Source organism: Emydura macquarii, unplaced genomic scaffold, assembly GCF_026122565.2.
Source record: "Emydura macquarii macquarii isolate MOO-44397 ecotype Brisbane River unplaced genomic scaffold, CSIRO-AGI_Emac_v2 contig_2422, whole genome shotgun sequence".
NCBI lineage: Eukaryota > Metazoa > Chordata > Testudines > Chelidae > Emydura > Emydura macquarii.
The window spans coordinates 6,451,726-6,475,784 of NW_027132559.1; the positions used below are offsets into that span (position 1 = coordinate 6,451,726).

The 24,059-nt window shown below is 47.2% G+C and overlaps 1 protein-coding gene across 2 annotated transcripts in view; it reads left to right on the plus strand.

Annotated features, from left to right (window-relative positions):
* Positions 1–24,059, plus strand: part of GADL1 (glutamate decarboxylase like 1) — a 116,949-nt gene that overhangs the window by 38,224 nt on the left and 54,666 nt on the right. For both annotated transcript variants that reach the window (XM_067561847.1, XM_067561848.1), the window contains exons 9-11: positions 2,348–2,464; positions 11,846–11,910; positions 12,164–12,245. In XM_067561847.1, coding sequence (XP_067417948.1) covers positions 2,348–2,464; positions 11,846–11,910; positions 12,164–12,245 — 264 coding nt within the window. The remainder of the gene's footprint in view (positions 1–2,347; positions 2,465–11,845; positions 11,911–12,163; positions 12,246–24,059) is intronic.

A 24,059-nucleotide genomic window follows, 5' to 3' on the forward strand; every position in this document is an offset into this window, starting at 1 on the left:
ACACCAGAGGACTATTTTTTTCCTATCCTGCAGTGATGGAAGCCCATGACTGTTCTATAAAACATAACAGAGAGACAAAGTGGGTGAGGAAATATCTTCTATTGGACCAACTTCTGTTGGTGAGCAAGACAAGCTTTCAAGCTTGCATAGAGCCTAGACCTGAAGAAGAGCATTGTGTAAGTTTGAAACCTTGTCTCTCACCAACGGAAGTTTGTCCAATAAAAGATATAACATTACCCACCTTATCTATGTAATATCCTGGGACCAACACTGCATAAGGCATAATAGACAAGAAGCCTAGGCTTCTTTATTAACAAAATACCACTAGACCTGGTACTTAAGAGCAAAAAGGAAAAGACTCAGAAAACAGGATTTGCTTGTATATAGTGCCAAGCAGAATAAAAAAATGCTTCCTTTACTTACCAAAAAGTTATGTTTATTATCGAGAATTCATAGAGGACCCATCCTGTTTGCGTAATTGAGGCAAACCTCTTGTTGGTGGCAGTGGGAGTTTTGCCTTTGCCTTTGCCTGTTCATTGACTGTGAGAGCAGCCCAGCAAGGACACTTTAATGACTTTTTGATAAATGTAATGAATACATAGAGTTATTACCATGGGGAAAGTGTTGCTTCACTTGGTACTTTAGCTTCAGGCTCCTTTGTTATATTTCAGATTAGTTGACTTGTTTTAGGCTTTGTCTACACGAGCACTTTTGTCGGTAAAACTTCTGTTGGTCAAGGGTGTGAAAAAACCATCCCCCTGACTGACATAAATTTTGTCGACAGAAGCACCAGTGTGGACTGCGCTATGTTGGTGGGAGATGCTCTCCCGTTGAGATAGCCGCCGCCGCTTATTGGGGATAGTTTAATTATGCTGGTGGGAGAGCTCTCTCCTGTCGGCATAGAGTGGCAACACCGGAGGAGTGGCGCAGTTACAGCGGTACAGCTGTGCCGCTGCAAGGTCTGTAGTGTCAACATTGTCTTAGACTGTGAAAGGAATGAACTGTTCAGCAGGACATTACAGACTGAGATTTTTGTGAACATATTGGCCTGATTCTTATTTACACTAAAGCCATGTTACACTGCTCTGGAGTAAAATTGACTCCCCCCTGCAAGGTCCTTTTACATGGTTAAAGAGGTGTAAAGTTGCTTTAGCGTAATTGTGAATCAGGCCCATATGTCTTCAATCGACATGTAAAAGCAAGTGATAGTTATTTAAACTGGATTTTAGTTGAAATAAAACATCACATAGAATTCACAAATAAGGCCAGATTCTCATTTGCTATCAGCTGGAATGAATGGATCTATGCTGACTTACATCAGCTGAGGATCTGGCCCTAAAATAAATCGGAGAAATGTCCCTCTCCTTAACCTAAAATTAAACATGTTGTAGGCGATGAGAAATCCCAAATGTAACAGTTTAATACTGCTTGGGATGAGTTTACCTTCTCTAAATAACTGCATACCTGGTTGCATGTGCAACTCACGCTGACCGCAATAAGAACTGCAAGCACGTATTGAAGGGCAGAATTCCGTCTACTGTTGTAATCACTCTGCTGGTATTAACTAAACAGGGAAGCTATGGGCAGGGCCGCTGAGGCCAAAAGGGAAAAAGAGACGGAGAAAATTGTCAGAGACCTCAAAGCTGCCAAACTTTTCACTACTTAGTCTATCTAATCCGTCTGAGAGAAGATCTCACAATATGTTTAACCACTGCCTATAATCCTTACTATTTTCAGAAGAATAGGACAGACACAGTGACTTGCTGTGGGCCACTGACATTGGGGTCCGATAGTGATAATTGTTCCAGCTGTAGAATATGCTGGCACCGTCTAAGGCAGAAAGTGTTACCAAGCTTAGTGTTCCTCAGTGCTAAGCAAGGTGAAGAATACAAGCATTGCAGAGGTAATGCAGGTGGAGTCCCCTGGGAGATGAGGGGTCACTTCCTTGCTTGCTAGTTGAACTAATGGTGCCATCAATATTAGGCAGAGCTGCAGCAAACACAGTAGTGAGAGGGAAAGGAGTATGAAATGACAATTAGAGTAAAAAGAGAGATGTCAACTATCCAACATGCTTTCATCTTTACAGGGCTCCTAGCTGTCAAAACATAGTCTGCGTCTAGTGAAGTCCGGCCCATGACAATATGTCATCCTGGAATGCTGGTTTTTGAAAGTCAGCACTTTTAAATATAATACTTCATACGTTAGCCTTTTACTGCTGAGAAACTAAAATGTAGACACTATTATACCTGCCCTACTTTTCTAGACCTTGTTATATTTTAACTCAGCATGCATATTAGAAGCTATGAACAGTACAAGTGACATTTCTTTGTTTTGAATCATTTCACAGGGGGCAGCACCATTTCTTGTCTGTGCCACAGCTGGTACAACTGTGTTGGGAGCATTTGATCCTCTGGATAAAATAGCTGATATCTGTGAAAAACATGGTCTCTGGCTGCATGTGGATGTAAGTTAGTTTATATACCATGTAGTTTGTTAGTATTGCTTTAGCATTGTTAATACTTTCTTCAGCTGCTGAGATATTTTCAGGTACTCAGAAACTAGACAGAGTTTAATCCCATTTTCCATTCTTTGCATGGGCACCACAAATGCAGCCAGTTTCTTCACTAAGTTCTGCTTGCTGAAAACTAGCAAAGTGGGTTTTGAAACCTGGTCAAAGTCTTTTTGCAGATTGCCAGATTGTACTTTAAGAATGCTTCTAAATAGCTTCCCACTCCTTCCTCCCACACCCAAAAGACAAAACCAAACCCCATGCAGTTTTGAAGAGGAGAATTGTATAGAAATATTCCTTCAAATTCTTTCCACTTCTTAATGTGGGCTGGGTATAGCACAATTACTGTTTGTTAGATCAAAGTCTGCTCCCAGTGAGACTAGCAACACTTGTTGTAGTCAATGGGTTTGTAGTGGTCTAAACGAGAGTAGAAACTGCCTTGATCACAATAACTGATGGCTGTCTCCATTTGTGGTTTTGGCTTTCCTGTTGACCCACTTAAGTTTTCCTTGGCTGCTCAGAATAAAATGTTCTCTAATCCTTTTTTCATTGTATGATAAGATTTTAATCTTATGCAAGTGAAAGGTTGGAAAGCTGAATTTATTATCCCTGTCTGGAGTAACCATTGAGTTACTGGTATGAACATGAAGAGTTAATTTTTTAAAATTGTTTTATCTAGCATTAAATCTGGCAGGCCAGATTCTGTTTACTAATTACACTAGAATAAATCCAGAATAAATCAACTGAAGCCTATGGAGTTACTCAGGATTTATACTGATGTAGTCAGAGGAAAATCTGGAACTGAATCTTTAGTGAAGATTACATTTTTTTTGTTTGTTTAATTTTGAACATTTTAAGATTTTTGTGATGGAAATGACCTGCATTTTAAATAGAATTTTTAAAAATACATTTAGCCTGATCATGCTTGCCTTTGAGTCATAGTGAGTTTTGCCATTGATTTGATGGATAGGCCCTGTGCATTTTAATATAAGAGCTGGAGAAATAGCATGGTTAGGTCATTGTTAATCAAATCTAATATTTTTGGTATGATGATTGTCCTAGGCCACTGGTTCCCAAATTGCAGTCTGAGAAGTCCTTGCTGTGAATGGGCATTTAGCGTAAATGAAGTTTATTCCCAGCTCTTTCACAGAGTTGCTGTGTGACCGTGGGCAACTTACTGAGCATCCTTGTACCTTCTTTCCCATTTGTAAAATTGAAATAATAACTATTAGTAGTTACAAGAAAGTGATGAGACTGAGATTCACAGATGGAGAGAAGTACTGAGTATTAGTATTAAAATTTGATTCCTTTCTGTATGAGAAAGAAGGTAGTCCAGTGGTGAGGACATTAGCCTGGGACTTGGGAGATCTGGGTTTAATTCCTTACTCTGCTGCAGACTTACTGTATGATCTGAGGTAAGTCACTTATTCCCTCTGAGCCTCAGTTCACCATCTGTAAAATGGGAATAAAAGCACTTTCCTACTTCACTGGGATTTTCTGGGGATAAATATGTAACACATAAATACTGTGTGGCACACGTAGTGCAGTAATTGGGGTCATATAAGTGCCTGTAAGATGTGATTTTAACCTTTCATTCCCTTGGGTGCCTCCACTGTTCCTATCTTTCAGCTATGGCAAATACCATTCCTAACCTTTTGCCTCTGAAGCAGATACTGGTACAGATAAGTTATAGACCAGCTGTTGCAGCTGCTCCTCTAATACTAGCATTTCCCATATTTGCATCCTGAAAACCCAGATCTGGTATTTCTACTTTATTAATACAGCAACTCCAATACACTTATGCTAGTGAAAATTGTAAATGCTCAGTACTTCTCAGGATCGAGTCTTGGCATTTTCTTTTTGGGGACTTCAGTCAGAAGAGGCACTGTGCAGGTATGGGTTGTGCAGTCACAGTTGTGCCAGTGCACGTCAGCCCGAATTTAATGAGTTTCTGGGACATGAGGCCTCTCTCAAGGTAAGACTAAATACAGTGTGCCAAACTTGCGATGTCTGGAGACCAGACTGGAGCCGCCACGTCTAAGTCACTTGCTATGACCTAAAGTCATATTTTAAATCAAGTCTTCATACGTGAAATGCCACCACAATGTGTTAATCCACTGCGTAATCTAATTTTATGAATTTGTGTATTTTTAGAGCTGGGCAAATGCCCATTGACTTAAATGAGGCCAGGATTTCACCCTCAGTGTGAAATTCACATTTCCTGAAAAAATTGGGCCAATGTAAGATTTAGGGGTCTCAGAATCTCTGCCCCACCAACACAAAAGTAGAGCTCTGTGGCACCTATTCAGCCATCCTTGGGCTGTAGTAGTGGCCATATCTCAATATGCCCCACACCTGTGTGGGATTCATAGCTAATGGATCTAGGTCACAGGTTCCCAGATTGTGGTATGGAGGAATGTTCAGGGGGGTGTGGTAACAGTACATACCACCACCATATAACAATTGCTTCATAAATATATATAAAAAAGCATTTTATTTCTATTACCCATTCAGAAAAAATGTTTATCTTTAATGGGACTCTTCTAAGCGGCTTTCTGAAATTTTCCACAAAATTTTGTTAGATTTTAATTCCTGGAAAATTATTTCTTCTTCGAGTGCTTGCTCATGTACATTGCACTATAGGTGTGTGCATGCCGCTGTGCATGGTTACCTGGAACTTATTTCCCCTTAGCAGATCCCATAGGGCCAGCTCCGGTGCCCCCTGGAGTCCCACACACATGCTGCGGTATATGAGGTGCTGCCGGCCGAACACCCCTTCAGTTCCTTCTATCCGCCCATGACGGTTGCTGGAACTAGCCTTGCTCTCAGCAAGTACCATTCCCCTTGTTTGGACTTGTTTGTTATTCTAAGTTAGTTTTAGTTAGTTAAGTAGTTGTTAAGTGTTGTTAAGAGTCGTTAGAGATAAGGCAAGTCCCTGCGGGGACTTCGAGCGGCCGGGCTATGCCACGGTCGCTGGGATTAAAGCCATGTGCCTCCTGCGGGAAGGCCTTCCCGCTCAGCGACGCCCACGACCACTGCCTTAAGTGCTTGGGGGAAACACACAGAAAAGAGAAATGTAAGATCTGCAGGGCTTTTAAACCGAGGACTCAAAAGCACCAAGAAATCTGGTTGAAAGACCTGTTGATGGAGGCAGCGCTCCGCCCAGCATCCTAGCCCGCCCGCTCCACCTGGGTGGGCACCGAGTGTGACCTCGGTACAGAGCGCACCGCCGGCACCGGCTGCAACTCGGCTCCGCGCAACATTGCTGGCACCGAAGAGGAAGAAGCAGCGTGCAGAGTGCGGACACTTCCCTGTGCCATCGGTACGGGCAGGGTCGAGTACGGATATGCACCGGACCCGGCCCGTCGAGTCTTCTCCGGTGCCTGCATCTCCGATCAGGGAGCTTCCCCTGACTCCTGGGAGTGGGAGAGTGCCCCTGCTGACGCCGTCAACACTGGAGGCTTTTCAGGAGGCAAGATCCTTGTTAGCCTTGCCTACGCCACCTATGCCCCCTCTCCCCCCGCCGAGAGAGAAGGGGCTGGTGTCACGGGGGAAAACCCGCGTTGGATCCCCCTGAATGTCGATGGAGATCCCCGGTACAGGGAGGAAGATCTCCCACCGGACGGTCTCCGAGGGTAAGGCAGAGCCGCTCTCCCAGCAGTCGCTCCAGGTCAGCGTCATGAAGCCGACCTGCTCCGGCACAGGACATGGAGTCTCTCTCTCGGCAATGATGTCAATCCCCGGCACTGGAGGCAGTGCATGCCAGGAGTTGGCACCGGTCGAGGTCTGCCAGGCGGTGCTCGGACAGCTCCCGTTCCAGATCCCCGGCACCGAGAAGTTCGCATGTACCTGAATGGCACAGATCCCGGTCGCCATCGGAGGACCCGGCACTGAGGAGTTCGACTGCATCGAGGTGGTGCAGAACCCAGTCGCTGTTGGAGGACCTGGCACCGCGCAGTCCATGAAGTGGAACCCGGTCGCTGGAGTTCGGCTCGGCACCGAGGAGTTGGGAGCAGCGCCTACCTTGGTCACCAAAGGTGTCTGCAGGGCCGCAAGGCAAGCGGCAACAGAAATCATCGGTACCAAGACGACGCTCCGGTACCTCTAGCTCTTCGGAACGCACCTCCAATCGTCGGCACCACTCACGGTGATGGAGGCAGTCCTTTTCGTCCTCCAGGTCGGAGGCGTGGTCCCTGGCAAGGAAGGCTGCCCGGGACCGAGGATGTACACAGCACTGCCGGTCCAGTGACTTGGGGTCTCCCGGGGGATGGGAGGGGAACAGTCGTCAGGGAGTTGACGAACCCACAAAGCATCACAGTCTGTGGCGCAGTCAGCCCTGGCTTGGCCCCAGGATCAATGGCCACAACAGTAGTCTTATTGGGCCCCATGGGGTATCCAGATGGGGCCGGGACCCCAATCCATTATGTCATCAGGGGTGCAGTCCATGCCTCCGGCACAGGAGAAGGCCCATAGACACCACTCCTTGGGTGAGGAGTCGGACCCCATAGAGGGACCCTCAATGGGTGCAACCCTTCGCCGGGAGGGGGTGCATCCGCAGGACGTGCCTTGGCAGTCCTCTTCCTCCTCACCAGACGAGGCAGTCTCCCGGGACCACTTGTTGCCACTGGAGGATTTCAGGGTGCACCAGGAGCTGCTCAAGAGGGTGGCCTCCAACTTGGGACTGGAGGTGAAGGAGTTAGAAGAGGCTGAAGATAGCCTCTTTAATGCGTTGGCGGCGGCTGCCCCAGAGAGAGTGGCACTCCCAGTCCACGAAAGGGTGCTTAAGATTGTAAAGGCCCTGTGGCAACCCCTTTCCTCGGTCGCCCCTACGTCAAAGGTGGCCGAGAAAAAATATCATGTCCTGGCTGAAAGTTTGAGTATTTGTTCACTTACCCCGCCCTGGCAACCCTGGTGGTAGATGCGGCTAACCAGCGAGACAGGCAAGGTCAGCCAGGGTCCACTCCCAAGAACAAAGACAATAAGAAACTGGACTTGTTTGGGAGAAAGGTTTATTCCACGGCAAACCTGCAGTTCAGGATTGCCAACCATCAGGCCCTCCTGGGTAGATATAATGTCAACCTGTGGGACTCCCTCAAGCGGTTCGCTGAGGCCCTGCCCCAGGACCAGGCTGCAGACTTTAGCACCATTGTGAAGGAAGGAACCACGGTAGTTAGGGCAGCGCTCCAGACGTCCTGTGACACTGCTGACTCGATGGGCAGGGTCATAGCCTCTGCCATCTGTATGAGAAGGTGCTTGTGGCTGCAATCCTTGGGCCTGTCCCAGGAGGTGCAGCAATCAATCCAGGACCTTCCCTTCGATGGATCGGTCCTATTCTCTGACCAGACCAATGCGAAGTTGCATGGTCTGAAGGACTTCAGGGGCCATGCTTCGCTCCCTGGGCCTGTACACGCCCCAGTTTTCCAGGCGTCAGTCACATTCCCGGGTGCAGCAGCAGCAGCCAAGGCCACTGGCCAGGCCTTTTCAACCCTTTTCAATAGGGATAGGAATAGGGGGTATAGAAGGAGAAATCAGCCCCCCAGCTCGTCCTCAACTCCTCAGCAGAGGCCCCCCGGGAGGTCGGGCAACCGGAGGAGAAAATTTTGATGGTGTGCCTGAGGGTGGCACCCCGACTGCTCTCCTGGATCCACCCCGCCCCTTCCTAAACAGGTTAAGGCCCTTCTATCCCAAATGGGCAAAGATCACTTCGGACCGTTGGGTCCTTGGGATAGTCTCAGGGGGCTGTGCCCTACGGTTTACATCTATCCCCGTCCAACAACCTCCCCCTCCGTCCCTCTTCAGTGACCCCTCTCACAAGCAACCCCTCTTGCAGGAGGTGGACTCCCTCCTCAACATAGGAGCGGTGGAAATGGTCCCTCAAGGCAGAAGGGAGAAGGGGTTCTATTTGAGGTACTTCCTCATCCCCAAGGCGAAGGGGGGTCTGAGACCCATATTAGACCTGCATCGTCTAAACAAATATGTCAAATGATTCAGGTTTCACATGGTCTCCCTAGCCTCCATAATCCCTTCCCTGGATCCAGGAGACTGGTATGCCGCCCTTGACCTCAAGGACGCATACTTTCATGTGTCTATCCTTCCCAGCCACAGGCATTTCCTCCGTTTCACGGTGGCTGGCTCCCACTACCAGTTTACAGCCCTAACCTTTGGCCTATCTTCGGCTCCAAGGGTGCTCACCAAGTGCGTGGTGGTAGTGGCTGCCCACCTGAGACGAAAGGGTGTGCAAATTTTTCCTTACCTAGACGATTGGCTGATCAGGGGCAGGTCCAGGTCCCAAGTGCAGGAGAGCGTGACCCTCACTTGCTCCATGTGCAACAGTCTGGAACTGCTCATAAACGAGCAGAAGTCCACATTAACTCCAGTGCAATGCATGGAATTCATTGGTGCGAACCTGGACGCTACCCAGGCCAGAGCTTTCCTGCCTCAGCCACGTTTCAAGGAGATGGTCTCTATCATCCCCCAGCTGCACCGATGCCCCACGACAACAGCCAGGCACTGTCTACAGCTGTTAGGCCACATGGCGGCCTGCACGTACATAGTGAGACTAGCTCGCCTGACGCTCAGACTGCTTCAGGCATGGTTGGCCTCGGTACATGTGCCGAGCAGACACCCATTGGACTGGGAGGTCACAGTTCCCCTGCCCGTCTTACCCTCCCTAAACTGGTGGCAGACACCCGGGGAAGTGATGAAGGGCGTTCCGTTCAAGGAACTGGTCCTGTCGATTGCCCTAATTTCTGACGCGTAGGATGGGGAGTCCACATCAGCGCCAACCTAGGCACTCAGGGGCTCTGGTCGGGGGAGGAGAGGCTCCTGCACATCAGCGTGAAGAAACTGAGGGCCATTCACCTAGCGCGCAAGGTGTTCCTCTGATTCCTGACAGGCAGAGCGGTGTAGATGCTGACAGACAACACATCAGCCATGTTTTACATAAACAGGCAGGGGGGAGCGCACTCCTGAGCCCTCTGTGACGAAGCTATCCGTCTGTGGGACTTTGCCGTGAGGCACGATTTCCAATTGACTGCCTCTCACCTCCCGGGAGTGAGGAACGACAAGGTGGATTGCCTCAGCAGGACGTTTCTACCCCGCCATGACTGGCCATTTCACCCAAAGGTGGTGGCTATGATCTTCCAGAAGTTGGCCGTTCCCCTACTGGACCTATTCGTGTCGGCCTGGAACAAGAAGTGTCCGAGGTTCTGCTTGCTCTGGGGTCGCGAGACTGGGTCGATTTTCCGACACGTTCCTTGTGGACTGGACGGGGGCCTTCATGTACGCGTTCTCCCCCATTCTGCTCCTACCCAAGGTCCTGCTGAAAATTGAGTGACAAGGCGAATGTTATACTCATCGCTCCAGCCTGGCTGAGACAGCACTGGTTCAACATGCTGCTGGACCTTTCGATCACCCCACCCCTAGAGCTCCCGAGGCGCCACGACCTTCTCTCCCAGGACCACGGTTGCCTGTTGCACCCGGACCTGGACTCCCTGCGCCTCATGGCCTGGAGGCTCTGTGGCTGACGGAGGGAGAGAGAGCCTGCTCGGTGCAGGTCCAACAAGTCCTGCTTGGCAGCAGGAAACCTTCTACACAGGTTGTGTATTGGACTAAGTGGAGGCAGTTCACCTGTTGGGCGGAGTCCCAGGGTATCCCGCCCAGCCTCTCACCTATACAGGCAATCCTTGAGTACCTGCTCCAGCTAAAGCTCCAGGGTCTGGCACTGGCCTCGTTGAAGGTTCACCTGGCTGCCATTTCGGCCTTCCATCAGCCGCTAGAGGGGAGATCGCTGTTCTTCCGTCCCCTGTCGGTCAGGTTCCTCAAGGGAGTGGAGAGGCTTTATCCACAGTTCTGTGACCCGGTGCCTCCTTGGGATCTCAACCTGGTCCTCTCGAGACTCACGGGGCCCCCCTTTGAACCCATGGCTTCATGCTCTCTGCTCATGCTCTCATGGAAGGTAGCCTTCCTGGTGGCCATTACCTCAGCCAGGAGGGTCTCCAAGATTAGGGCCTTGACCTCGGAGCCCCCTATACAGTATTCCATAAGGACAAGGTTCAGCGGAGGCCGCATCCAGCCTTCCTGCCCAAGGTGGTTTCCCAATTTCATTGTAATCAAGATATTTTTCTCTCCGTGTTTTTTCCCAAACCTCATGGTTCAGAGGAGGAGAGGAGATGGCATTTGCTGGACGTGAGACGAGCCCTGGCCTTCTACATCGAGCGCACAAAGCTGTTCCGGAAATCGATGCAGCTCTTCATCTCAGTGGCTGACTGGATGAAAGGCTCACCTGTCTCCACCCAGCACATCTTCTCATGGATTACATCATGCATCAAATTCTGCTACGAGCAGGCGAATGTGCAGCTTCCAGGAACCATCACAGCGCACTCAACCAGAGCTCAAGCCTCATCTTCCTGGAGGACATCTGCCAAGCTGCCACCTGATCGTCGGTGCATACCTTCACGTCCCACTACGCCATCGTCCAGCAGGCGAGAGGATGTGGGATTCGGCAGAGCGATGCTGAAATCCAACTTATGCAGAAATCTCTGCCATGTATATTTTAACACAAAAATGCATATGCATTTTTAAAATCGCTTGGGTCCCAATCCTGCAATGACTTCTTCATGCGTGGGTCCCCTTACCTGTGTGGATCCCCGCTTAAATCCCTGCTCTGCACAAGCATGTGGTCTGCCTCTCTGGAGCTCTCTGGAGGATCAGTGTCTTCAACAGTTGAGTCCTTTTCTTTTTTACTAATAATAATTTCTTACAAAAGGCTTTGAGAGCATTATATGATGTGTGCCACACAATCTCTCTTTCCATGCATAGCTGCATGAAAACTCTTCATCAGTGTTTGAGACTTAGATTCACTGCAGCTGTTGGTAGTTGGTGTCCAATCCTTCCAATGTTGTATCCATGTTAAAAATTCTATTGATTTCAGTGATGCAGCATCAGACTGTAGGTGTTGCTGTCACATACTTGCAAATATTATATTCCATAGTAAAAGTTAGTGGTCCAAATTCTGGGCTTGACTCTGCGACTTCCATAAGGTTGCATTTACTTGAGATAGTATTGTCATTGAGGTCAGTGGGATTACTCATGTAAGTGCTACAGAGCATGAGTGAGATTTGAAGAATTGGGCCTTCTGTGACACCAGTGCAACCAACTTGATTTCAACAGAATTTTGTACAGTGAGCAAGGATCACATACATTTAAAGCCAAGTATAGCTTTCACGTAAAATGGATTATTGAGGCTCTGTAAAATAAGGCCGTGGGAATACCGATAGAACCCTAGAATATCGATATACTAATAACATTGTCTTGGTTATATAAATATTTCAACAGGCATCTTGGGGTGGCTCAGCTTTGATGTCAAAGAAGCATCGCACGCTTCTGCATGGCATTCACAGGTAAATAGTTTAATAGCTCATATGAACACCTGGGGTAATTAATTTGAAAGAGGCACTGCTTTTGAATCTCTCTGGAGTTTGTATGTCCAAAGTGCTTATTTTTTAATTGAAGAGACCACAGGATTTATAGTGGGTGGGGGAAAAATTCAGAAATTTATTATAGACATTTATACTATACATGGACATTTTTTCAATGTGTACCACTGTGATTATAGGGTAATCATTTCTTTTCCCTCTTTCCTTAATTTCCCAGAGCTGATTCTGTTGCCTGGAATCCCCATAAAATGCTGATGGCAGGAATCCAGTGCTGTGCTCTTCTGGTGAAAGACAACTCTGTAAGTCCTCCTTTTATCTTTTAAATGCAACTGGGGGTGTGTCACTGCTGTGTTATGGAAGTGGAGATAATTAGGAAGCAGTTGCAAATAACTTTTACTACATTCTCCAGTGCAAAGTAGAGAGCTGTAAAAAAATATATACAAAGTTACAAAAACATTGATAAATGACAAATAAATGATATGGAGCCAAATTCACCCATGACACTAAACTCAACAGTTATACTAGGGTTGAATTTTACACATGGTGTTCCTGTAACTTACATGATTTAGATAATGAATTAAGCCGCTCAGTCTCTCAGATGCAGAATGAAGCTGTGTCTATACTAGAGAGCTTACAGCAGCACAGCTGTACCAATGCAGCTGCCCCACTGTAAGATCTCTCGTGTAGCTGCTCTATGCCGACTGGAGAGAGCTCTCCTGTCGACATAATTAAACCATCCCCAACGAGCGATGGTAGCTATGTTAGCACTGTCCACACTGGTGCTTATGTTGGTGTAACTTAGATTGTGTGGGGGTGTGTTTTTTCACATCCCTGAGTAACACCAATGAAAGTGGTAGGGTTGACATAGCCTTAGAGACTGATCTTGTTCCCATTGAAGTCCATGGCAAAATTCTCATCCATTTGAATGGGAGCAGTAGGTGGCATTCATTAAACAGGACTAACTGTTGCCTTCCTTTGCACTAAAGAAGGGAGAGGAAACGGGGGTTGCTCAAAGCGTACCCAGGCAGAAGCCAAGTATAAGGTATCTCAGAGTACTGAAATGGCTTGTTAGTTTTACAGGCAGAGGGGACTATGTGGGCAGGGTAGGCGTGGGGACAAGCCCCTTGCACCGTGTTGCACAGTTGAGGCAAGGGATGTCCCTGGTTGGCACTCCCCAAGACCTCTACAGGTATTATACCTCTCTGCACTCCTTTCCAGGTGCTAGTCTCCTTTCCTTTACCAGGGTGGTCAAGCTTGTAGGAACAGTAACTAAAACTTTAAATTAAAGTGGTAACAATGACAATAACAACGCAATAGTTTCAGTTTGCAAGCTAAACAAAATGAACTGTGTCTTTGTAATGCATTATGCATCTGTGTCTATATCTGTATGGAACAGGGCTGCTATTGCTGGTTAATTTTTTTTTTAAACCAACTAGTTAATTATTTAAAACACTGGGCCAACTTCATCCCTGCTATACCTCCATTGACTACAATCAGGGATGAATATTGGCGCATACTTGGGGTAAATTGCACTCTGTGACTTTCACTGTGCTGTAGTAGTGTCCACCCAGGATATTAGTGCGTGGGAAGCTGCTGTACTATAGATTCACACTTTGACTTACAGGATGCCATATAATCAGGCTGTAGAATTAAAAACAAACAAAACAAAAACTGTATTTATTGAGGTTAGTATAAGCTGAAAATTGCAGGCCAAATGAATGTCTCACAGGATGAGTTTGGTGCTATAGTCATAACCAATAAGGCCCAAATAGAGGCCACAGCCCAAACAGCTGAACTGTGCACTGGGAATTCATCTGGGCCTGAGAAGGAGGGTGGAGAGGAAAAGGCATCTTCCAACTGCCACAGCTGACAGAGTCCCTTCACAACCACTGTCCTAGCTTGAGGGTTCAAGTAACATCTGTGACATTTGCATCCTCCCTACCTGGAGGGGAATGGCTGGTGGATCTACATAGTGGCAGGTACCATCTTCATCTTACCTCACCCTATGCACTGGGAACTCTTGTAGAGCTGGATTTTCTGGTGTAGAGGGATATAAACATGAACACTGTACAACTCACCCAAATCAGATCCCCTTGTGCAGGGGAACTACTTGAGTTAGTTCCAGCACAACACACACACACACACACACACACACACACACACACACACACACACACACACACACACACACACACACACACACACACACACACACACACACACACACACACACACACACACACACACACACACACACCCCCCCCCCCCCCCCCCCCCCCCAGTGGACATGCAAGATTGAGGAAGACTTGTTCTTTAATGTTCAGTTATTGGCCTATTGGCATATTTATGTTTTGTGTGTGCACACATAGGCTTGGATGTGCAAAACGTGCACTTGTAAGTGTGATGGCATTTTCTGCAAGCCCTGTGCAAATTTTGGGCTCCTTTTAAAATCTAAATTAAATACATATTCGAGACATTTTGGGCCCAGCTTTTCAAGCTGATGTAACAGGTGTGCCAGAAACAATTAATACTTGCATTGGCAAAAATCAGTGTTCTTGCACCACACTTCCATTTGGACTCACTCACTACTTCTGTGAGGAGACATCACTGCTCCAAAGTGTCTGGTGTCTCTGTGGACTGCACAGAAGGAACATAGCTACAATTTCCATCATCCCATGGAATTTCCTTTTCCACTGTGTTGTGTGAATAAACCTCTTCCATGACAAATGAAGTCCCATGGACTAATGGGAAGTGCAGTCAAGCATCTACCCAGGAGTCTACAGAGTTATTAGCTGCTCACTTGAAGCCAGATCCACGGACTACTGAATTCAATTAAAAGACTCACATTGACTTCAGTGAGCAATGCGTTAGGCCCTTGCCCCCCAATCCAGGAGAGATGAAAGCTTGTGATTTGTCCCACTGCGATCAGTGCTTAAAAGGGCTGATCCAAAGTCCACTGAAGTCTGTCAGCTTCAGATAAGACCCTAAGTGCTTTGCTGGGTTGGATAAATCCTTGGTTGTTTTTAGCTTCATTTGGAAATTGGGAACTGCCCTGAAAGCTATAAGTACGATTTTGTAGTGGTAGATGGTCCACAGAAGCTTAGTTTTTTTCCCTCCTCTTCATTTCCTTTTAGGCTTAGTCCTTTGAGGTCTACAAGGACTACCAGATCCATGCATTGCAGTTTACTTACTTTCTCCCAGATAGAGGAAAATTGCAGGGGAAAACATCAAATTTTCCATTAATATGGCAAAAAATGTGACTTTAGTAGATTGCAAGTGACATGGTAGATTTCTTTTTAAACAGCTTGATTGAAACTATGTGGTTTGAAAATGTTTAACAAGTTGAGAGGCACAATGTTGTACCTAAATGTGACTAGAGTAAAACATCACTAAAAAAATGTTTTCCCAGATAGGGTGAAAATGTTGAAATGTTGTGAAATTTTTTTGGAAGACAATCTTCCAACACTAATAGATCAGAAGTACAGCATTCTCAAAAGGGGGAACAAGGGAGAATTAGAATGTGGAAGCATATGACTAAGAAGAGAGTGGTTAATCCACTGCTTTGATCAATCAGAGTAACTCTTTAGAGCAGGGGTGGGGAACCTTTTTTATGTCAAGGACCTGATGCTGGCCCTGGTGGCGGGGGAGAATTCGGCGGCGGCACGGTTCCGTTCCCCACCCCTGCTTTAGAGCTCTAAATGTTCGGAAAATGTTCAAGAACACCAACCCCTTCTCCCCAGCAGCTTTCATCCTTTCTGTATTAAAATAAACCAATACAATAAAAACAATTCTCATGCCCTGGCTTAAATAACAATGTCTGTCAGTCTGTATTGCAGAGAGAGAAAATGAACTAGATACTGGTAGATGAACAGATAACTCTCCGAAGTAGAGAGAGTAGATTTTGTCTTCATTTTTTGAATTTTAGCCCCCCAAATGGCTGTTTTTAATCTACTTTTGAATCTTAACAAAATGCTCTGGGCCAGATCATCAGCTGGTGTAAATTGGCATAGCTCCATTGCAGTCAATGGAACTACTCTGATTTATACACGCTAAGGACCTGGCACTATAATTCTGTAGCATCTCTCTCTCTCTAAATGGGTGTTTTATAAATAGTGAATGATGTTATCTGCTATATAAGCCAATGTTCTGTAAATTGTATAGAAATTCTGTAATTACAGCACTAGATCAGCTAATTTAACAATCAATTGTAGATAATGAATAGAATTTCCATTCATTTGTTAAAAATAAAAAACAGAAAATATGTTTATTGAAGCCCCCACCACACACGTTCGCTTTAGCACAAAAGTGTTGGTTGAGATGAGCAAGGCAAAGAGATTTTTCAAGTGTAATTCTTCTCCATCATTATCATCAACATATGGATACCTACTCAACTGATTTCTTGCCAATGCCTCTGCAGTGAATGTACTGTCTCCATTTCTTTGTTTGGTGCCAAAATACAACATGGTTTTACAAAAGACAGATTGTGCCAGACCAACCTGATCTCCTTCTTTGAGAAGATAACAGATTTCTTAGACAAAGGGAATGCAATGGATCTAATTTACCAGATTTCAGTAAGGCATTTGATATGGTTCCACATGGGGAATTATTCATTAAAATGGAAAAGATGGGAATTAATATGAAAATTGAAAGGTGGATAAGGAACTGGTTAAAAGGGAGAATACAACAGGTCATCCTGAAAGGTGAACTGTCAGGCTGGAGGGAGTTTACTAGTGGAGTTTCTCAGGGATCAGTCTTGGGACCAATCTTGTGTAACCTTTTTATTACTGACTTTGGCACAAAAAGTGGGGGTGTGCTAATGAAGTTTGTGTATGACATAAAGCTGGGAGGTATTGCTAATACAGAGAAGGATTGGGATATCATACAAGAAGATTTGGATGACCTTGTAAACTGCAGTAAAAGAAATAGGATGAAATTTAATAGTGGAAAGTGCAAGGTCATGTATTTAGGGACTAATAAGAATTTTTGCTACAAACTGGGGATGTATCAGTTGGAAGTGACAGAGGAGGAGAAGGACCTGGGCATTTGGTTGATCACAGAATGACTATGAGCTGCCAATGTTACGTAGCGGTGAAAAAAAACTAATGTGATCCTAGGATTCATCAGGCGAGGTGTATCCAGTAGAGATAAGTAGGTGTTAGTACTGTTATACAAGACCCTGGTGAGACCTGGAGTAATGTTTGCAGTTCTGGTCTCCCATGTTTAAGAAAGATGAATTCAAACTGGAACAGGTGCAGAGAAGGGGCTACTAGGATGATCCGAGGAATGGAAAACCTGCTGTATGAGAGAAGACTCAAAGAGCTTGGCTTGTTTAGCCTAATCGAAAGAAGGCTGAGGGGAGATACGATTGCTCTCTATAAATACATCAGAGGCATAAATACAAGGGAGGGAGAGGAGTTATTTAAGTTCAGCACCAATGTGAACACAAGAACTAATGGATATAAACTGGCCATCAGGAAGTTTAGACTCGAAATTAGACAAAGGATTCTAATCATCAGAGGAGTGAAGTTCTGGAACAGCCTTCCAAGGGGGGCAGTAGGGGCAACAAGCCTAGTTGGCTTCAAGACTGAGCTTGCTAAGTTTATGGAGGGGATGGTATGATGGGACAGCCTAATTTGACAATTAACTGATCTTTGATTATTAGTGGTAAATATGCCCAATGGTCTGTGATGGGATGTTAGATGGGGTGGGTTCTGAGATATTGCAGAGAATTCTTACTGCAGCAGGAATACTGCAGCGGGTATCTGGCTGGTGAGTCTTACCCACATGCTCAGGGTTAGCTGATCTCCATATATGGGATAGGGAAGGAGTTTTCCCTCAGGGCAGATTGACAGAGGTCTTGGGGATTTTTCGACTTTCTCTGCAGCATGGAGGTCATTTGCTGGTGAATTCTCTGTACCTTGAAGTCTTTAAACCATGATTTGAGGACTTCAGTAACTCAGTCATAGGTCAGGGGTCTATTACAGAAGTGGGTTGGTTAGGTTCTGTGGCCTGCATTGTGTAGGAGGTCAGACTAGATGTTCATAATGATCCCTTCAGACCTTAGTCTATGAGTCAAGTGCAGTGAAGATTTTTTGCATCTTATGGCTGGTCAAACTTTTAAGCATGAATTTAAAAAGACCATCTTTGGTACTTCATATGAAGCATCTAGGGAAAGTATTTTCATAGTTTCATAGATTCCAAGGACAGAAGGGCCCATTGTGATCATCTAGTTTGACCTCCTATATAACACAGGCCATAGAAGTTCCCCAAAATAATTCCTAGAGCAGATCTTTTGGAAAAACATCCAATTTTGATTTAAAAATGGTTGGTGATGGAGAATCCACCACGACCCTTGGTAAATTGTTCCGATGGTTAATTACTCTCACTGTTAAAAATATATGCCTTATTTCCAGTCTGAATTTGTCTCACTTCAATTGCCAGCCATTGGATTGTGCTAGATTGAAGAACCCATTATTAATTATTTGTTCTTCATGTAGATAATTATAGATTGTAATCAAGTCACCCCTCTACCTTCTCTTTATTAAGCTAAATAGATCTTTGGGTTTGTCTACACAGGAAAGAAAAACTTGTGGCTGGCCTGTGCTAGCTGACTCAGGCTCGTGGGGCTCGGGCTGTTTCTTCACTGTGTAGACTTCTGGACTTGTGCTGGAGCCCGGGCTCTAGGGCCCTGTGATGTGGGAGGGTCCTAGAGCTCAGGCTCCATCCCAAGTCCAGAAGTCCACACAACAATGAAACCACCCCGCAGCCCAAGTCAACTGTCATGGGCCAGCTGCGGGTTTTTCTTTGTTGTGTATCCTGGAGTCTGTCACCGTAAGGCGTGTTTACTAATCCTTTAATCATTCTTGTGACTTTTCTCTGAACCCTCTCTAAATGTATTTATTTTCATTGGAAACAAATGTGTTCACGTTTGGCCCATTTGAATTCCACTGACAACCCGCCATTCTAAACCAGGGAAGTGGAAGCAGATCTGAAGTGCTGCTGTGTTTGAGTCTTAACAGTAAGGAAATTGGGGTTCTTACTAATGATAGTCCATCAGCATGGGTTCTTCATTTATTTGCTCTGCAGTAACTAGCCACAGACTTAATCTGTTTGAAATTTCAAGGAGGAGCAGGACCTAAAATAAAAATAGCTCAGTTTAGTCAGGGTTTTAGAAGGAGCCTATAGGAGGTGCACAGGCACCAATAGTGCTGCCTAATAGTTAAGTGGGGATTTGGCAGGGTGCCTCCCCTTTGAAAGCACAGTCCAGTCCTTCAGTTTCGCTGTCATCCGTCCGTCGTCGTCTTCCCCCCCCCCCCCCCCGGGGTTTCCAATCCTTCTCTTTTGCACAGAGACTTTGTTGGGGTTGGGTCAAGGCCTTTTCCAGCAGGTCGCTCACCTAAAGTGAAGACTCCTGGTGTGGTAACATCCTCTTGGAGTGGGTAGGGGATCCCAGGCTTGCTTTCTCTACCAGGCTCCAGCCCAGGACCCAGTGGTGGGCAACTACACTCTATACCGCTGCCTTTCCCTAGACCACTTCTACCCAGTCCCCTTTTGTTTCCTGGAGTCACTCACTCTAATCAAGCCTCTGGTCTTCAGTCTCAGTTGCCTGCCTCTCCTACATGGGTTTGCACAGGCCTGTGTCTCCAGTTCCCAGGCAGTAGGCTACTGGGTAGTATTTTCACTTCAGAGCTCAAAGCAGCCATCTGCTCCCTTCCACTGCCTCCCTCTAAACTTCTCTGCTCCTCTTTCAAAGCCCTGCTTCCAAATTGTGCAGACTTTGCAGGTGTGATTTGTGGGGCTGCCTGGACCCAGAGCTGTTCCTTAAACCCCTTGCTTTCCAGTGTAGGTTTTGTACAGGCACTGACACTGTAGTTGGCTCTAAATTAAATATGGGGAAAGGGGGAGAAAATATGCCAAAAGGGGAAGTTAAATTTGCTGGATGGGCTAGTTCAAAGTGTAAGCTTTAGAACTATAGTCTTTGATCCTGGCAGGGCAGCTCATCCTTTTATGACAGAAAAACTGAGTATCTTGTGATTTACTGTAAGAGGGAAGGGAGCTCTCAAATGGGACCCACAGGTTTCCTCTTCTTTGTGTGGATATTAATGATTTCATGGCCCTTTTTGTAGGAATAAAGGTTTTCCCCACAGCCTTTGGCCAAAGTGCCCCCTTCTCCTGCCCTGTTGAACAGCATGCTATCTTCTGATTGACTGGTGCCCTCCACTCCAGAGCTGGATGCACTTCAGTAATGAAATGATTCCTGTATATAACTTGGGAGGCACTTTGGCATGCTTGGGGGGTGAAAGATGCTGTGCAAATAATATAAAATCTGAAACCTGAGAGAATCATGGGCATTCTCTTTTATTAGGGGAGAAAGATGCAATTTGGAAGCATTTAAATACTAAGATAGAGTACATCCTTCCTCCAAATGTTTCCCTCAGTTTCCCTTCCTTTGGCAAAGTTTTCCCTGCCACATCTCCCCTCTTGACTCAGTTTTTGAGGCAGTGACTGAAAGGGGGACTTTTTTCTAGCACGATGGATTTGTGCTGAATCTTTTCTTCCCCCTTCCACTGCTCCCTTGCCTCCCCACATTGTTCACTGCATTCTGCTGCCATTTTTCTTTCATTCCTCCCATGCTCTCCATATGGTTTGGTTTCTTCTTTGTCTGTCTGTTCCGGTGATGTGCTACGCTGCATAGAAGTCAGCTGGAGGATGACTTGGTTTGTACCCTCACAGATTGACAGGAGGTACAGAGTTTCTTCAATACTTGCACCAGTGCATCAGCAGGATAGATAGACAAAAAAGGGATGGCTCATCGGTATTTCTGGGGAGGGATGGGTGGGAACATGTCTCTCTTGTTTCTGCTTGTGTAAGCCATAATTTCTCAACCTGTGGTACGTGTACCCCTGGGGATATGCGAGACACAGGCAGAGGGTACGCGGCGAAAAACTCAGTGAAGGGAGGCGAATGGTAGCCGCTGACTTCTGGGGAAGCCAGGTTGCAGCCATCTGCTTCCCGCCCGGTCCCAGCTCCCAGCTGGGTGACAGGCGGCAGCTGCCAGCTTCTGGGGGAGGCAGGCGGCAGCTGCTGGCTTCATGTCCAGTCCCTCCTCCTAGCTGGGAGGTAGACGGCAGCTGCCCCAGTCCTTGGATGCCGGGTGGCAGCCGCTGGCTTTTTGGGATGCCGGGTGGCAGCCTCCCGCATCCCGCCCAGTCCCAGCTCCCAGGTGAGAGCCCGGTGGCAGCCTCCTGCGTCTCGCAAGCTGGGCTTGCAGCTGGGTGACTGCCACCCGTACCTCGGCTCTGAGCCAAGAGACAGCCTCCTGCGCCCCAGCTTGAAGATGGGCAGCAGCTGCCTGCTGCCTGCCCGCATCCCCGGGTCCCAGCCTGTGCGGAAGCCTCCTCTGCCCCAGCTAGGAGCAGTCGCCCACCTTCCAGCCTGGCCGCCAGGTGGTAGCCGCCTGCAACTTGCCCAGGTGGCAGCTCCCCTCCCTTGCTCAAAGCCCGGTGCCCAGAAAACCAGGCGGAGAGCCCAGTGGCTTGCCCAGTCCTGGAGCTGGGCTCTACCCGCAGGCTTACTTGTCAGTTTTACTGCTCTAGTTGTGCAGTTTAATTGACAACTATGACAGCCCCAGATTTTAACAGTATAAAAATGTTAAGAGGGGCCCACACAGTGTGATTTGCCCCAAGCCCACATCCCCCAGGGATAGCCATGGGGAGTGCTGCTTATCCACTCTGGTGAGCTGCTAGTGCTTGCTCATACCTCACAAGTTCCCGCCTGTGTGAGGAGAATACCACATGACCCCGCTATCAAGCCATTGTGATTGACTGGCGTTGACCTTTGCTCCTTTATGGAGGAAGGGGAGGAGGAAGGAGGGAAGAAACAGCAGGGGGTTTTGTGATCTGCCACAGCCACACAGCATTGCAGAACTCTCCTGCTTTACAAGAAATACAGTTGTCCAGCGGTAAAGGGGAAAAAGATTGTATTTCTCAGAGTGGAAAATTGAGTGTTGGGGTACTTATTAAAATTTTAAGAAGTTAGGGGGTACTTGCTACTTAAAAGGTTGAAAAACACTGGTGTAAGCCATGCCTGCTTGGTGTGGCCCTCTGTCCTCTTTTAGTGGCGCCTAGCCTAGCTAGAGATTGATGAGTCTGCTATAGCCTTGGCTAAGAGCCATGCGGCTTTTAGTTCATGCAGTAGAGGCTCATACATTCAGCTTCAGGGGTCCCGGCTTTGATCCTGCCCACTGATGGCTGGGGTCTGTTGGTGTTACACTTGCATACACTGGTACCGTTTCATTTTCCCCCCATGAATTCATCACTCTGTTCTCTGTAGTAACCTTCCGAGGAATTAGCATTTATTCCAAGTAACTATGACTACTTTTTAAACGCTTGCTGGGTTTGCAGTCTGAAATATTCAGTTATGAAGCTGTTCAGTTCTGGTTATAGCAGTGTCTCAAGTGACCTTCCATGGCTTGCAAATAACATTACACACCATTAAGTCTTTTTGTGATAGACATAATTATTTCCCATTGGAAAGAATGACATGAGCAGAACTGATGCCCTGTGATGCTCTCTGTCAGAGAGCAGGATGTGGGTGACTGTGCTTGGTGGTTAGATCAGGAGTGAGCCCTGTTGGTTACAGCAGAAGCCAGAAATTGGAAATTGGAGGCACGAACCAGAGCCAGTGACCTGGAGTGAGGCAAGGCAGGGGCAGGGCTATTTCCAAGGCAGGAACTGTCACAGTGATGGGTAAGGCTGTGAGTCTGTCACAGAGGTCGTGGAGGTCACAGATTCCATGACTTCCAGAGACCTTTGTGAAATTATCCTCTTCGGCTTCCGCCCAGGGCTGAAGCTGTTAGCTTCTGGGGGCTGCAAGGACTTGGGAGCTCGCAAGTGATGAGGGTCCCAGAGCTCTCAGCCTCTGTGAGGGTCCCTCAACTCAGAGCTGCTGCCAGCAGGGATCCCACCCCCAGCTCCAAGCTACTGTGGCTGTCCGGGACCCAGACGTGGTAGGAACCTGGAGGCTCTGAGTCACTGCCACGGTGGGGACCCCACGGCTGTCCACTGGGGCAGGTGGCAGGGGACCCCTGGCTCCAAGCTGCCACGGATGGTGGGGGAACCCTCCAGCCCCCAGCCACCACAGGGGAACTCTCCAGCTCCCAGCTGCCAGGGGAGCACCCCACAGTCATCACGGGTGGCAGGGGGACCCACAACCCTGAACCGCCATGGGTGGCCAGCCCTGCTGCAGCTCCCATCTGCTGTGAGCAGTCTTCCAACCTCAGTTGGCGGACCCTCCAGCCGCGGGCAGGGGTGGATCCTGGAGCCCCGAGCCATGAAAGGGGAGCTTGGAGCCCCAGCGCTGGAGGGACTGGGCTGGTGGTGATTGCAGTAGCCTCACCCTCCTGCAGTGAGGCTATGGCTCTTATCCCCCCTCCATGGGCTTCAGTAATGGCTTCAGGGCACTCCTACCCCCCATTATTTTTAGTAAAAGTCATGGACAGGTCATGGGCTTCTGTGAATTTCTGTGTATTGTCCGTGACCCTGTCTGTGACTTTTACTAAAAATAACCATGACAAAATCTTAACCTTAGTTATGGGTGAATGTTTTGAGCAGCCACCAAATTGCTGCTGCTGGGTTTAAGAGCTGGTCTGCTGACTCTTACCACCTATCAGGCAGCTTACCACAGGCCAGCTGCACTCCTTAGATTGCCCGGAGACTGACTCTGCTGCAGATACTGATTCCTGACACTCCCTGCAATGCAGCTATGTTATATTCTGATAACCACCCTGATATATTCTGTCCCACCCTCACAGCTGAAACACTGTGCAAAATAGTGGCACACATATGAGTAGGAGCAAAAGTAAACAACACATCTTTTTTTTTTTTTTTTTTTTTTTTTTTTTTGAGTATCACTACTTCTTTTTCAAACTGTAACATTACCTGTTCTGCTAGTGGACTTAGATATCCATTTGTGAGAGCAAGCTTGCTTCTTCTTCGAGTGCTTGCTCATGTCGATTCCGTGTTAGGTGTATGTGTGCCCTCGTGCACAACTGTCAGAGATTTTTTACCTTAGTGGTATATGTAAGGCCGGCTCTGGTGCCCCCTAGAGCCCTG